The sequence below is a fragment of the Plecotus auritus genome (assembly GCF_963455305.1).
Source record: "Plecotus auritus genome assembly, chromosome: 9".
NCBI lineage: Eukaryota > Metazoa > Chordata > Mammalia > Chiroptera > Vespertilionidae > Plecotus > Plecotus auritus.
In genome coordinates, this window is record NC_137783.1 from 74,434,315 (window position 1) to 74,451,580 (window position 17,266).

Consider the following 17,266-nt stretch of genomic DNA (forward strand, 5'->3'; position numbering starts at 1 on the left):
GCTGTCAACTTTTACCCAAAGTAAATGATAATAACTGTGCCTGTAGTCTCATTTCTAGCAAAGTTTAGCACTTTCTACTTTCTAGAATATTTTGATTACAGAAGCATAATACTAACAAACATCAAAATAGCTATTGCAAAACTGCCTAGCAAAGAAGCTCTACCCCCTTTCTTCTTAGGCAAAAATTTAGTTTTATGAATATATTTAGTAATCTGATTTCCCTTGGGAACTTGAGTTCTTCTGTGGATTACAATTAACTCAAATCAGGAAACAAGCTGTGACAGCAAATTAGAAATAGACAAAGGTAAGAAATAAACCTTACAGTAGAGAGACAAAGCAAAGGATAGAGTAGCTATAAGGAAAGAAGAAAAAAATAATGTATAAACAAGAGTCTGAGGGAATTGACAAGCTGAGTCCTATTAGATATCTTTTAAGAGTCTTAAACTATTACAGCACATACAGTATCAATATTTTAAATATTTCCCTGAAACAACATAAAACTGAATTATGTTCAGAATACATACATAGAATGGGAAGTACTTTTTAGAGTTTCTTTAGAACTTATTATAATTAAATTTGGGTGGTGTCTAATTATCTGAAAATTTTATTTAAGTCAGAATGTATATATTTCCTAACCAAATATATACTAATTTTTTAAAATAGGGTTTTTTTTGGTTGCATGAAAAAAAGGTACATGATTGTTGATTTCTGATTACCTAGTTATTCACCTTCAAATGCAGCTCCTTCAAATTATTAACCTTGGGAGGGTTTGGGTTCCTATCTAGTTATAATAGGAAGAGGCCACATTTTTTTTTTAAACATATTTTATTGATATTTCACAGAGAGGAAGGGAGAGGGATAGAGAGCTAGAAACATCGATGGGAGAGAAACATCTATCAGCTGCCTCCTGCACACCCCCCACTGGGGATGTGCCCGCAACCAATGTACATGCCCTTGACCGGAATCGAACCCGGGACCTTTCAGTCCACAGGCCGACGCTCTATCCACTGAGCCAAACCGGTTTCAGCGAGGCCACATTTTTAAAAATCAGATTCCTTTATGGAAGTCAAAATTTAGTATAAGTACTAACATTTGAGTTATTGCACTTTGATTTTTAGAACAAAATTTAATCCAGCCCTGGCTGGTTTGGCTTGGTGGATGGAGCGTTGGCCTGTGAACCGGGGGCGGAGGGGGGGGTCCCAGGTTCGATTCTGGTCAGGGGCACGTGCCCAGGGTTGCGGGCTCGGTCTCCAGTGGGGGGCGTGCAGGAGGCAGCCAATTGGTGATTCTCTCTTATCATTGATATTTCTGTCTCTCCCTCTTCCTTCTTCTCTGAAATCAATAATATATTTTAAAAATTTTAATCCAATGTGTAGCTTCATGGAGATGAATTTTGATAATTTTTATTTAGCTTTTGAACCTATCACTTGGCTTTTCTAGAAAAACTAGTAGCCTGGTGCATGGATTCCTGCACATTAAAAGGAAATTAATTAGAAGAAATATTTTAATATCACTATTCGCCCTTTCTCTAAAATAGAAGTCTCAGAGATGAAAGAAAATTAGTAAAATGTATATGAAAATAATTATAAATTATTTTCTTGTGGTGGCCATCTTGTGTCCACATGGGGGCAGGATCTTTGACCACATAGGGGCAGCCATCAGGTGTGTTGGAGTGATGGTCAATTTGCATATTACTCTTTTATTAGATAGGATAGAGGCCTGGTGCATGGGTGGAGGCCAGCTGGTTTGCCCTGAAAGGTGTCCCAGATCAGGGTGGGGGTTCCCTTGGGACGTGGGGCGGCCTGGGTGAGGGGCCTGTGGTGGTTTGAAGGCCGGCCATGCCCCCCCGGAAACCCAAGCAGAGGCCCTGGTATCTGGGATTTATTTATCTTCTATGATTGAAAGTTTGTAGCCTTGAGTGGAGCCAAGCCTTCTGCTCACTCCATGGCCACAGCCATTTTTGTTGGGATTTATTTATCTTCTATAATTGAAACTTTGTAGCCTTGAGTGGAGGCCTGGGCCCACCAGGGTGTGTGGAAAGCTTGGCTTCCTCCATTGTCGGGGGCAACTCAAGCCTCCTGTTCTCTTTGTGGCTGCAGCCATCTTGGTTGTGGTTAATTTGCATACTCGCTTCTGATTGGCTGGTGGGCGTGGCTTGTGGGTGTAGCGGAGTGATGGTTAATTTGCATGTTACTCTTTTATTAGCTAGGTTAGATTTTATTTTAGTACAATAGAAACTGTCTTCTACTTGGCTGATTATTTATAGGTACTTTGTGGTGGGATAGTAACTAGTTGAAACTGCTGAGATTTTATTTAATTTATAAATGGAATACAAAGGTATTACAATATTAAAATATTTCTTCTAAAACTCAATCAATTTTGAATCTGTAAATTCATTTCTTTTCGGTTTGTATTGAAAGAGAAATATGTTTTATTAAAGTACATTTTAGGGTTATTCTTCATAGCACACTGAAGACACTACCAAACAAAATCTACCAGTGTCTTACACATAGTAGATGTTTAAGAACTATTTGTTGAATGAATAAATGAGCATTGAATTTAATCTAGCTATTATCATTGTAATAGGAACCTACAGGCAAAGTTTCAGATGTCATTTATTAAAAAGATTCTAACTGGAAAATGTTAACCATTCTATACTAATTGCATTTATTTGTGTATGGGATGCAGGTGGCGATAAAAATTATAGATAAATCTCAGCTGGATGCAGTGAACCTTGAGAAAATCTACCGAGAAGTACAAATAATGAAAATGTTAGACCATCCTCACATAATCAAACTTTATCAGGTATGACTTAGCCTTACAACTCTCCATGCTTCTCACATTCAGTTCTCTATTTTGCATCATCGTTTTTCTCTTTTATGATAGTTTTTTTCAACATATTAAAAAAAATGATGTCATGTTTTTACTAAGCTGAGTACAACCATCTTTCTATATTCAAATAAAAAATTAGGAAAGTAAAAACTCGTAGCTTAATTTTAACTTGTCTCTCAGACTATAAGGTACTTATTTAAAAAGCTCGCCTGGCCAGTGTGGCTCAGTGGTTGAGCGTTGGCCTATGCACTAGGAGGTCATGGTTCGATTCCTGGTCAGGGCACATGTCCGGGTTTCGGGCTCAATCCCCAGTAAGGGCGTGCAGGAGGCAGCCAATCAATGATTCTCTCTCATCATTGCTATTTCTATCTCTCCCTCTCCCTTCCTCTCTAAAATCAATAAAAGTATATTTTAAATTTTTTTTTAAATTAGAAGCTTATAGTTGTGCATTTGTGATACCATCTTAATCCTGCTGGATTTTGGTTGTGGTACTATTAATGAGGACATGGGAATTTTGCTTATTTAAAAAATATATTGGTATTGTTTTATGAAATACAAAGGCCAAAAATGGTATATTACTTAGTGACATATTTGGTAATACCTAGAGCCAAATCTTATATTTTGTTTGGGTTGTTATATTAGATAAAGTAACTGAGCCATTTTTTTAAAAACAACTTTATTAAGATATAATTTTTGTAGGAAACTGCACCCATTTTAAGTGTAAACCATGTTTTTTAAAAGGAAGATTTTCTCATATTTTTAAAGAGTATTTCATCTTTAGGAATGGTAATGTAATACCAAATACTTGTAATAATTTAATTCATTAAGATGTGGAATATTTATATTGGAAAATTAGTTTCACACTAAAATGTTACGGTATGCTAGACCAGTGGTCGGCAAACGCATTAGTCAACAGAGCCAAATATCAACAGCACAACGATTGAAATTTCTTTTGAGAGCCAAATTTTTTTTTAATATATTTTATTGATTTTTTACAGAGAGGAAGGAAGAGGGATAGAGAGTTAGAAACATCGATGAGAGAGAAACATTGATCAGCTGCCTCCTGCACACCTCCTACTGGGGATGTGCCCAAACCAAGTTACGTGCCCTTGACCGGAATCGAACCTGGGACCCTTCAGTCCGCAGGCCGAAGCTCTATCCACTGAGCCAAACCGGTTTTGGCTAGAGAGAGCCAAATTTTTTAAACTTAAACTTCTTCTAATGACACTTCTTCAAAATAGACTCACCCAGGCCGTGGTATTTTGTGGAAGAGCCACACTCAAGGGGCCAAAGAGCCGCATGTGGCTCGCGAGCCGCAGTTTGCCAACCACTGTGCTAGACTATATGTACCTATTGTATTTAGATAGTGGCACGAGTATGTAATTTGTATCTCTTTATGTATATATTCAAAATACAGATACATATTTTAATGTATACATATGTACATGCAAATATACATATTTAGCTAAACAACTTTTTATTGGTAGAAATTTGCAGTTAAAGATGTGTGGGGACCATTAGCATTATCATTACCTAAAAATGAGAGACTGTGGTGTGCCACTCAAAACAATTCCTGAAGTTCTAAAACCATAGAGGCCCTCTTAGGTCAAATGTATAGTATATCAAAGTATTTCTCCCTTTACACTTTTTATTATTTTTATTTTGTAAATATATTTTTTATTGGTTTCAGAGAAGGGAGAGGTAGAGAGAGATAGAAACATCAATGATGAGAGAGAATCATTGATCGGCTGCCTCCTGCACGCCCCCCACTGGGGATCCAGCCTGCAACCCAGGTATGTGCCCTACCGGGAATTGAACTGTGACCTCCTGGTTCATAGGTTGATGCTCAACCTCTGAGCCACGCCAGCCAGGCCCCTTTACACTTTTTAAAAAATATTTGAAGAGGATACTTATAAGAAAATAACCTTCTTAGAAGTCTCTGATGAACCATAAGCCAAACTGAGGTTAAAACATGAAGCTTCATATGATAATTCTATGTTTATTTGAACTAAATGATCAGGTAAATTAATTTGCTGTTTGACTTGTTTAGACCCAAATTATAGGTGGCTCTTAGTTTTCTGATCTGACAGGGAGTAGTCCTACACCTACATGTTAGAGCAAATTTGCTTCAGCTTTTTAATAGATTGCAGTTCAATTTCATGCTATTAGTATGTGCCAGTATATAAAATGATAGAGTTTTACAGAGAGGCAATCTAAATCTCAATCAATTTTGAATCTGTAAATTCATTTCTTTTCGGTTCAGTATAGTTTGAAAAATCAAGTTTATGGCAATGACAGGCTTCTTTTCTGAACCTAGAAAAACTAATTTAAATAAAAGTGTATATAGCGGTGGAGTTATGAAGAAACTTTTGAACATGTATTAAAATAATAATACTATGTTACAGTATTAAAGTATAGTAGGAGGAATATTGCATTGTGCCAGATAAACTGAGCTGTATTTTATTCTCCTTTCCTTGATCAGAATCTCTCATATCACCCAGGGCTAGAAAAGTCAGTGAGTAGGTGGTAAAAAACTGAACTTCAAAACCCCAGTTACCTATATTAGCATTTTTCAAACTTGAATGTACATAATAACCACCTGGGAATTTTGTTAAAAGGTAAATTCTGTGTCAGTAGGTCTGGGTGGTGCCTGAGAGCCTACATTTATTTCATTGCTGCTGCTGCTTCTGGTCCGTGGTGACACTTGGAAGAGCAAGGATCTAGATTTTCACCAAGGTGTTAGCATAAGGATATTTTGTCTTGTAATTTGCCAGCTTCTGAATTGTTCATAACTTTGACACTTTTATTAGTAGTTTTAAAATAAGTAACTCTATAAAATGTTGTGGCAAATTGCAATTCTTTCCTGTCAGACTAATATGGAATTATTTATCAATAGGTAATGGAGACCAAAAACATGTTGTACCTTGTGACAGAATATGCCAAAAATGGAGAAATTTTTGGTAAGCACCTTTCCTTAATTTTTCAAAATTTGAAAATGTCGCCCTGGCCAGGTGGCTCAGTTGGTTGGAACGTCATCCCAAGCACCAAAATAAAGGTTGGGGGTTCGATTCCCAGTCTGGGCACATACATAGGTGGCGGGTTCAATCCCCTGTCGGGGCGTGTAGGGGAGGCAGCCAATCATTGTTTCTCTATTACATCAATATTTCTCTAACTCTCCCTCCTTTCTTTCTCCCTCCCTCCCTCTCTGTCTAAAATCAATAAAAATATATCCTCAGGTGAGGATTAAAACTTAAAAATGTCACTAATCTTCATAAATGGAGTATTTCCTATTCTTCTGCCTGTTCAAGAATTGGTAACATGAATTAGAAATTTTAACCGTTCAAATATAATAAAATATCCAGTAAGCTAAAAATATGGAATATAATTCTTTCTCTTCTACTTAATGATATTAAAGATACTGCTTAATTTTCTTATCTGTGTTAAAGAGATTGGAAACTTGAAGATAGAGAGACACTTTCAGTCATATTGCAAGGGAGATTTCCTTTCCTTTTATCTTCATTTTTACCCTCCTTTTTAACAAATATTTATTGAGCTCTTAACATGTCCCAGGCATTGTACTAGATAAAAAGCATACAGTGGTGGCCTAAATAACACAATCCCTGCCATTGTGGATCTTAAATATTTTAGTAAGCCCTTAACTGGAGCTGTAAGACCTTGGGCAAGTCACTGATTTTCTGGGATATCGTTTATCTACATACTAGAGGCCCACTGCATGAATTCATACATGGGTGGGATCCCTCGGGGTGGCCTGCAGAGATGGGGCCCCAGCTCACGCCTCCAGCCTCGCAGCCCTGCAACCCCGACTGGCACCCTACTGTGGCCTGGCGCTACCCCCTCACCTGCTCCACCATCCCGCCTGCAGGGCAGTCGATCGGGACTGAGCGCCCCACCGGGCTCCCTCAGCACCTGGGAGCTGGGCGGTGGCCCTGCCCCCCACCGCCGCCACTGGACGCCATCTGAGGGCGATTGGCGGGGTGATCGGGCCCCCACTCGCACCCACCTTGGCCTGGTGCCACCTGCTCACCTGCTTCACTATCCCACTGTGGTCCTACTCTTGTCAGGGCCCATCGGGGCCAGCAGCACCTCCACTGCCGCCTGCTGCCAGCACCGTGTTGCTGACACCTGCCATGTTCTGCGCCGCCCCCGGTCATCAGCGCACGTCATAGCGAGCAGTCCAACTCCCAATCTCCCTGTCAAATGACCACCCAGGGGACAATTTCCATATTAGGCTTTTATTATATACTAGAGGCCCGAGGCACGAAATTCATGTAAGAGGAGGCCTTCCTTCCCCCGGCTGCCAGCACCAGCTTCCCTCTGGCACCTGGGACCTGGGCTTCTCTCCGGCCGCTGGCAGGCACCCAGGACCCAGGCTTCCCTCGCAGCCCCGGCTTCGTCCAGAAGGTCGTCCAGAAGGATGTCTGGTTGAATTAGCATATTACACTTTTATTATTATAGACTAGTGGCCATTGCATGAAATTTGTGCACGGGGGAGGGGGGTGTCCCTCAGCCCATCCTGCACCCTCTCCAATCTGGGACCCCTCGGGGGATGTCCGACTGCTGGTCTAGGCCCGATCCTACTGGATCGGGCCTAGACCAGCAGTCGGACATCCCTTTCACAATCCGGGACTGCTGGCTCCTAATCGCTTGCCTGCCTGATTGCCCCTAACTGCTTCTGCCTGCCAGCCTGATCACCCCCTAACCACTCCCCTGCCGGCCTGATTGATGCCTAACTGCTCCCCTACTGGCCTGATCTCCCCCAACTGCCCTCCCCTGCCAGCCTGACGGCCCCCAGCTGCCCTCCCCTGCCGCCCCGATCGTCCACAGCTGCCCTCCCCTGCCGGCCCGATCACCACAACTGCCCTCCCGTGCCGGCCTGACCGCCCCCAACTGCCCTCCCCTGCCAGCCCGATGGCCCCCAACTGCCCTCCCTTGACGGCCCAATGGCCCCTAACTGCCCTCCCTTGCTGACCTAACTGCCCACAACTTTCCTCCCCTGCCAGCCTGGTTGCCCACAATTGCCCTCCCCTGCCGTGACCCGCCGCCTCCTCCGCATGATTCAGTGGAGACCCCAGGGCCGGCCTCCATGCTGCGTGGAGCCATGGGACCCCCAGGCCTCTCTGTGCGGAGCGGCCACCAGGCCCCGCCTCCGCTGTGTGTGTGGCCATATTGTGGTGGCCATCTTGTGATGACGTCACACGCGAAGGCCGCCTAGGCTTTTGTTAGTGTAGATTATATAGGATATAAAAGGCTAATGTGCAAAGTGTCCCCTCGGGAGTTCAGCTGGGAGACCAGCAGTTCTATTGCTTGCCATGACATGCGCTGACCACCAGGGGGCAGCGTGGAATGAAGGCAGGCCCCGGCCGGCAGCCAAGGAAGTGAGGCCCTGGCCAGCAGCCAGGGAAGGGAGGCCCCAGCTGGCAGCCAGCAGCCAGGGAAGGAAGGCCCTGGCCGGCAGCCGGAAGGCCATGATTGGCCCTGATCGCTGGCCAAGCCTAGGAACCCTACCCATGTCGAATTTTGTGCACCAGGCCTCTAGTCTTTAATAAGAAAGTATTTGAGTAGTTGGTTTCTGTGATATGACTTAACCCTTAAAAATTACAAATATTTTATTCTAGCTTTCATCTATTTTATTTTTACTCTGTGGAGCCAGAGCACTGTAGGTAGTCTAAATATTTTTTATTTTTAACCTAAATTTAAGTCCAAAATTGTTTTTTAAACAGCTTTATTGAAGAATAGTTTATATAAATAAATTACACATATTTTAATGTATACAATTTAATAAGTTTTACATATATGAAAGAAATCATCACCACAATCAAGATATTCATCACTCTTAAAAGTTTATTGTGTGCTTTGTAATCTGTCTTGTCCCACATCACCACCAGGCAACCATTGATCTGTTCTTTGACTCTGTAGATTAGTTTGTGTCTTCTAGAGTTTATATAAATGTAATCATACAATGTGTGCTCTTTGTCTGGTTTCTTTCTCTCGGTATAATTATTTTAAGATTCATCCATTTTGTTGTACAAATCAACATTTCTTTTTTTTTTTTTAATATATTTTATTGATATTTTACAGAGAGGAAGGGAGAGGGATAGAGAGCTAGAAACATTGATGAGAGAGAAACATCGATCAGCTGCCTCCTGCACACCTCCCACTGGGGATGTGCCTGCAGCCAAGGTACATGCCCTTGACCGGAATCAAACCCGGGACCCTTCAGTCCGCAGGCCGATGCTCTATCCACTGAGCCAAACCGGTTTCGGCTCAACATTTCTCTATATTGTTAGTAGATCCTATTGTATGAATTTACTCTAATTTGCTTATCCATTCCTGTGTTGATAGACATTTGGGTTGGTTTCAGTTTTTGGCTATTACACATGAATTGCAATGAACATCCATATACAGGTTTTTAACTTATAGTCTACATTTAAGTAATATTCAGCACTTCACATACAGTATAAGAAACTTACAATAATATACTTCTGTTTTGCCTTTTTGGTCTTTATGTTCTTGTCATACATTTTTGTTATACCTATTTTATAAAACACTAGTGGCCCGGTGCACGAAATTCATGCACTCGGGGCGGGGAGGGGTTCCCTCAGCCTGGCCTGTGCCCTCTCGCAGTCCAGGAGCCCTTGGGGGATGTCCGACTGATAGGGAGCGGGCCTAAGCTGTCAGTTGGACATCCTTAGCACTGCCATGGAGGCGGGAGAGGCTCCCGCCACTACTGCTGTGCTCGCCAGCTGGGAACCTGGCTTCTGGCTGAGCAGCGTTCCCCCTGTGAGAGCGCACTGACCACTAGGGGCAGCTCCTGCATTGAACGTCTGCCCCCTGGTGGTCAGTGCGCATCATAGCAACCAGTCGTTCCACCATTTGGTCTATTTGCATATTAGCCTTTTATTATATAGGATAGTGTTATTTTTGTCTAAAAAGTTAATTCGTTTTAAAGACATTTCAAATTTTTAAAAACTCTTACATATTTAGCAGTGGAGATATCATTGCCACATCCCTACATGTAGATACATGCTTTCATTTTTATTCCTTTGTGTTGATACATTATTTTTATCTGGTGTCATTTTTCTTTTGCCTGAAGGATTTTCTTTACCATTTCTTGTGGTGCAAATCTGTTGGTGATTAAATCTTTCAGTTTTTATATGTCTAAAATAATCTTAGCCTTAGCTGGTTTGGCTCAGTGGATAGAGCATTGGCCTGTGGACCAAAGGGTCCCGGGTTTTATTCTGGTCAAGGGCACATATCTTGGTTGCAGGCTCTTTCCCTGTTGGAGCTTGTGCAGAAGGCAACCAATCAATGTGTTTCTCTCTCATTGATGTTTCTCTCTGTCTTTCCCTCTCTCTTCTACTATCCCTAAAAATCAATGGAAAAATAGCCTTGGGTGAGGATTAACAACAACAACAAAAAAATAAAATAAAATAAAATAATCTTATTTTGTCTGTTTTTGAAAGATATTTGTACTGGGTATTTGTAGGTTGACTTTTTCCTTCAGTACTTTAAAGACGTTGCTTCATTTGCATTATTTCTGATAAGAAATCTGCTGCCATCTTTTTCTTTATGCCTTTGTATGTAATGTGCCTTTTTTCTCTGGCTGCTTTTAAGATTTTCTGATATCACTGGTTTCAATAATTTGATTATGATGTGCCTTTGTGTGGTTTTCTTCATGATTCTTATGTTAGGTGTTCACTGAACTTCGTGGATTTGTGAATGCAGTTTCCATCAAATTCAGAAAATTTTCAACCATTATGTTTTTAACTAATTTTTCTGGCTCACTCTCTCTCCTTTTCTTCAGAGGCTCCCATTATACATATATTAGGCTGCTTGAAATCCTCCCACAGCTCACTGATGTGCTTTTCCATTTTTAAAAATTCCTATTTCTCTTTGTATTTCATTTTGGATAGTTGCTATTTTTGTGTCTTTAAGTTTACTAATCTTCTACAATGTCTAATCTGCCATTAATCACATCCAGTTAATTCTTTATCTCAGGCATTGTCATTTTGGGCTCTATAAACTTGATTAGGGCTTTTTTTTAACATCTTCGATGTCTTTAGTTAGCTTTTTGAATATATGGAGTACATTTTTTATAACTTTTAATGTCCATGTCCCCTAATTTTGGCATCTATCAGTTTTGGATCAGATTTGAATGGTTGATATATCTCCTCAATTTTGGTTATATTTTCCTGCTGTTTTACATGCCTGCTAGTCTTTGATTGGATGGCTGACTGTCAATTTTATCTTATTGGTTGCCACATATTTTTGTATTTCTATAACTCAAATTATCTTTGTTCTGATATGTAAATTATATGGAAAGTTTGATCCATTTTGGGTCTTCCTTTTATGATTGGAGCAGTGCTCAGTCTAGGTCTAATTATTTCCCACTGTGACACCCCATAAATTCTGGGTTTTGTTGTTTTTTTTTAGCTCGGCCAGTAGGAACAGGCACTATTCCTGGTACCAGGCACTATCTATATATATAAAAGCCTAAGCGACCATTATGACCAGTCGCTATGATGCGCACTCACCACCAGGGGCCAGACGCTCAATGCAGGAGCTGCCCCCTGGTGGTCAGTGCGCTCCCACAGCCAACCTCCCATGGCTGGCCAACCTCCCATAGTCCCTCCCCTGGCTGGCCCTGATCGGGACTGGGCAAGATGGCCCCAGTGGGCCCCAATCGCCTGCCAAGCTGAGGGACCCCACCCGTGCACAAATTCATGTACTGGGCCTCTAGTTCTCTATAATTCTCTCAGATGGTTCTTTCTTTGGTCTCAGGTAGTTTTTTCACACACATGAACCAATTAGTACACTCCTGAATGCTTTGGGTCTTATTTTGTTGTTCAATTCATTTTGTTCATTAGATTCCACAAATAAGTGAGATCATGTGATATTTGTCTTTCTCAGATTGGCTTATTTAGAAGCTTCTTAACTGATGTTATAATAGAACTAGAGGCCCAGTGCACGAATTCGTGCACGAGTGGGGTCCCTCAGCCTGTCCTGTGATCAGGGCTGATGGGGGCCATCTCGCCCAGTCCCAATTGGGGCTGATCGGGGCCAGTGGCCAGGAGGAGGGACCACAGGAGGTTGGCCACCCGGGGGGAGGGACTGCAGGAGGTTGGCTGGCTGGGGAGAGGGACTGCAGGAGGTTGGCCAGCCGGCCGGGGAGGAGGGGCTGCAGGAGGTTGGCTATGGGAGCACACTGACCACCAGGGGGCAGCTCCTGCGTTGAGCATCTGCCCCCTGGTGGTCAGTGCATGTCATAGCGACTGGCCGGTTGTCCGGTCGTAACGGTTGCTTAGGCTTTTAGATATATAGATAGATGGCATGGGCTTTGAAGTCAAGCAGATCTGGCTATACCATATTAATTGTTTCTAATGTTAGCTGCACTATATTAATTGTTGCATTGCTTTGGGCAAGTTTCTTCCTTTCTTCTTTCTTTCTTTTTTTTTCCTTTCCTTTTCTTTCTTACATTCACTCAGTCAGTCAGTCTTTCAGGAAATCTCTATTGAAAACCAACTATGTGTCACACACTGTTCTATGTGGTGAGAATACCACAATGAAGAATACAGACAAAAATCCCTGTTCTCATAAGCTTTAGATACTAATGGGGGGAGAAAGACAATAAATAAAATAAGAAAATTGTATAGTATATTAGATGTCAATACATGAAAATAATAAAGCAAGGAGAGGAGCATGAGGAGTGGGGAAGTTGATTACAATATTAAATAGAGTGGTCAGGGAAGGCCTAACTGATACTTGAGCAAAAATTAGAAAGCTCAGTCATGTAAAGATGGTGACCCAGGGAGAGGGAAGAGTAAATGCAAGGTCCTGAGGCAGCAATGTTTGGTGTGTTCAAGGAATAGCAGGGATGTTAGCATGGCTAGAGAAAAGCAAACAAGAAGGAAGAGCAAGAGTGAACAAGGAGAAAGAATAGTAGGAGAGGAGGTCAAAAAGGTAAATGGAAGGCAGGAGTGCAGGAGATTTGGGGGCTTTGTAGGCCATTGTAAGGACTTTGGCTCTTGTTAAAGTTAGAAAACCGTTAGAGGTGTTTGAACAAAGGAGTGATTTCATCTAATTTAACATTTTAAAAGCATCTCTCTGGTTTCTGTGTTGAGAATAGAGTGTAGTAAGCAAGGGTGGAAACTGGGAAAACAGGTAGGAAGCTGCTGCAGTAGTTGAAGTGAGAGATGATGCTGGCTTAGACCAAGGTGCACATAGTGCTAAGTGGTCAGACTTAAAATGTTTTGAAAGTAGAATCAGTAGGACTTTTGACAGATAGACACCACATAAGTAGTGAGTATGATTAGAGAAGGCACCACTGTCTGATCCCTAAGGCACTCAAACATTAAAGAAAAGGAACTAGAAAAGGAGACATGGAAGAAAACCAAGAGAATGCAGTATCCTGAAAACCAAGTGGCACTTCACTACAAAGGTGCTTTGGGGTGAAATAGAAGGAAAATAAGTTTTTTCATATAGAAGAGATTTAATTCATTCTGTAATGTAGCAGATGAGGCATCAGGGAAGGAGCCAGTACATTACACATTATAGTGTGGGGAAAGGTTTAGAACAGCTGGTGGTGCTCATATGATAGTCAAGGGGTGAATGAAAGCATTGATAATTAGCAGTGAGGGAGTTCCTGATAGACTCACAGTCAGCAGTGCTTTCCAGCCCAGGAGGAGAAGTAGACAATATGAATGACCCAGGCTGGGGACTGGAATGGTAGAAGGACAAATGCACCTAGGAGTTGCTGTAGCCAAAGAGGTGAGAGTTGAAATAGCTGACAGTGAGATACAAGTTGAGGAGGGAGATAAATGAAGCAACAAAGGGTTTCATGAGCTGAAAAAAATAGAACAGCAGAGCAATGAAGGTTCTGAAGAAGGTGAAGTACTTTCAGGAGAAAACATTGATAAACAAAAAACAAAAACACCAGCCTTGATCTGGTACATAACTTCCCAGCAACTTGACACTTTCCAGTTCTCTGCTGCTGCTGGCGCTGACTGCCCTAACTGCGCCTCACTCATTCAGGAAGGGCCTTCTATACTCCTCAGCTGCTCTTTCTTTGCATAGAGAGGTTTCCTGTGCCATCTGGTTTTCTTGCCGCATCTGACTAGGTTTACAGGAAAAGAGTGATTTGGGTGGCATGCTGGGACTGCATCTATAGTGCATGATTCGTGCATTATGGAGCTGTGGTGTTTACTCCCTTTATTTTTGTTTGGTTAGATTGCACCTCATTCTATAAATGGCTGAAGTAGCTTTAAAGAACAATAATACAAAACCAATAATTCTAAAGTATAAGTAAAAATAAAGAAGTGATTCAGAAAATACATAGAACAGTAGGAAATAATCATGAGCTGTGGGAGAAGGGAACACAAATGTGCAGGCAGTAAGGGCCCAGGAGCTTCATATATCTAATCTTTGTGGATGTCACAGTAAAAAGAATATGTAGTCACTTACAGAATTTTATCTAAGAGAAAGACAGGTGCATATCCCTCAAAGAAAAGAAAACTTTTTTTAGTAGTATATTTTTCCTTTGGGGTTTCTTATAAGAAGTACTAATTATGCCATATTTTTAAAACAAAAATCTGATTAAAACTGTTTCAGGGGCTTTCATTGTTTTTAGAATAAAGTTCAGGATTCTTAACAAAGCCAAGAAGGATGATTACACTCTCCACACCCTGACCTTAAATACAATAATAATGAAGGTTATCATTTCTTGAACATTTACCACGTGCTAGGCATTATGCTAACTCCTGTACATGTACATATACATAAACCCTTAAATAAGATGGGTACTTATTAATATCTCTCTTTTACAGTAGAGAAACTGAGGCATGGAGAGGTTAAATAATTTGCCCACGTCATAGAGCAAATAAGCCGTAAGTGGCATAACCAAGACTTACCAGTAAGCCTTAGTCTGACTTCAAAGGCTGAGCTTTTACTGACTCCACTATACTAACTGGTTATATGCCTCCTTAAAGCTCTTTGAATTTAACAGGTTTCTTCTGTCTTAGTAACTTGGCACATTACTGTTTCTTCTGCCTGAAGGATTCTCTGACCTCCCTACTTCGCCTTAAGCATGCCAGTTAATTGAATTTGATAGATATCATTAATTTAATGTTATCATTAAAATTAGAAATAGGCAAAGTATGTAATAGTTTTGTCCACTCTAATGGACGCAGGAAGCTCTTGAGCCCTTGTCTTCAGTACTTTGGAAACTGGCCAGTGGACTTCTGACCAAATCTAATGACCAAATCTAATCTAATGGCCACAAAACCCATAACTAGGCTTTATCCCTTTGTTGGTTTTCAAAACAGAGCATGTAAATTTCTGATTCCAAATCTGTACTCATGTTGATCTAGAGACCTAGAAAGCCCTTTGCTTTCTACATAGTCAAATCTTCCTTTTTTTTTGCCTACCTGAAGTTCCATCCTTCAGTAAAGTCTTTCTCAATTAATTCTATCCACATTGATTTCCTCTTAGTTCTCTTTCCTGCACAACTCATTTTATTATTTTTTAAAATATGTTTTTACTGATTTTTAAAAGGAGAAGAAGAGAGAGATAGAAACATCGATGAACATCAATCAGCTGCTTCCTGAATGCCCCCTATTGGGGATCAAGTTCACAACCTGGGCATGAGCTCTGACCTGGAATTGAACCTGTGACCTCTTGGTTCATGGGTCGATGCTCAACCACTGAGTCACATGGGCCAGGCTGCACAACTCATTTTAGAATTTATCTACCTTATTGCCTTTCATTGTCATTTAAAGTCTTTGTGTGTATCTTTTTATCTCTACTAGATTGTAAGTTTCTGCTGAGGACTTAGCATAATACACAGCTTTTTATAAACACCTGTTGAATGAATGATGTAGTAGTCTACTTTGGCTTCGTGTCCCTTATTTACTTAGTGAAGCCAACAGGAGAACACTGCCAGGTTAAGTAGTCTGAGTTATTTCTTTGTTCAGTTTTTGAAAGAACTTTTCTGTTGTTTATACTTCCGAAGATAAATATGAGAGAGGAAATGCTAACTCAATCAAGGGAGAAAACTGGCTTACTCTAGTATACTGAGCAGTTTTTGAGTACTTACCAGCCTACACTTAACATTCTTCCAACTCCATACCTCCCTAGTATAAAGGTAAATAAGGGCATGTACATTTAATCTGAATAATTTTTGTTTTCTAATTCTTATGTAGCCATTGGTGCTCATCTCTGAAGGGTATTAACATGTCATGGCAAATGAATTTGCTAAAAAGAGCCTTAGGTTATCTATATATATAAAAGGCTAATATGCTAACTTTCCATCCAGGTAATAATGTCACATAGCAATGCCTGGCTTCCTCTCCCTAGCGACTAGCCTCCTTGGAGTTTCTTCAGCCCAGGAACACAACTTGCTTTTTAGCCAGGTGGAAACATTTTACACTGTAACCAAATGTCTGTGAAGCATTTTCCCCTGCCTCATCTCATTTGATCCTCACAGAAATCCTGGAGTAGGTAGATAGGAGACTCAGTGGAATCCTAGTTTCTTTTCATTAGCCAGAAAATGGAGAGTTAGAAAGCTTAGAAACTTAACCCAACTGAAAAGAAGTAAGAAATGGTGGACCTTGAAAATGACTTCAGGTTTTCTCACTGCACAGAATATAGTCAAACACTGCTGCAGTTAAATATTTTACCTTTTGTTCTCCCTGTGTGATCTACAATAATAATCTGCTTTGTGTTGATATTTACTGTTGTGTTGCTGACAATTACCTGAAAGAGAAGTTGGGGTGCTTCACTGGGCTGGAAAAAGTTCAGCTAAATCAGAAAGCAGGTCTAATTAAGCAAGTTTATATACTAGAGGCCCGATGCACGAAATTCGTACAAGGGTAGGCCCTCGCAGCTGCCCCGGCTTCGTCCAGAAGGTTGTCTGAATGACCGGACGGTCATTCTGCTGCCTGGTCTAATTAGCATATTAGCTCTTTATTATACAGGATATAAAGCTCTTGCTGGCACCAATCGCATGCGTGTGTTTCAATCTGTCATTGTTGATTGTGAATTTGGTTGACACTTCTATTATAAAGGGTGAATAACAATATTAAAATATTTCTTCTAATTAATTTCCTTTTAATGTGCATGAATTCGTGCACCGGGACACTAGTTTATACATATTATAAGGTTTTAACTCTAAAATTTTTCTTTGGAATCATAGGTGTGATTAATAAAAGTTATTCAAGATTCCTGCATTCTTTAGAACTATTTCTCATGTTTGCCCATGTGGTCATAGGCAGTAAATGGTGCAAAAGTCTTAGGGTGGTCACCTCATCAGACAATTTGGGCACTATTCAAACAATTAAACCGGCAGTCAGCAGTTTCCGGCCTGGTCATTAAATTACCCAGGGCCTTTGTTTTCAGATTTCTGCTCCTTGATATGCTG

At 40.9% G+C, this 17,266-nt stretch overlaps 1 protein-coding gene across 3 annotated transcripts in view; it reads left to right on the forward strand.

Annotated features, from left to right (window-relative positions):
* SIK2 (salt inducible kinase 2) overlaps positions 1 to 17,266 on the forward strand; it is a 130,849-nt gene that overhangs the window by 8,589 nt on the left and 104,994 nt on the right. For 2 of the 3 annotated variants that reach the window (XM_080642425.1, XM_080642426.1), the window contains exons 2-3: positions 2,689 to 2,805; positions 5,729 to 5,792. The exons of the other annotated variant lie outside the window; for it this stretch is intronic. In XM_080642425.1, the coding sequence (XP_080498551.1) occupies positions 2,689 to 2,805; positions 5,729 to 5,792 (181 nt within the window). The remainder of the gene's footprint in view (positions 1 to 2,688; positions 2,806 to 5,728; positions 5,793 to 17,266) is intronic. 3 annotated transcript variants of the gene reach the window in all.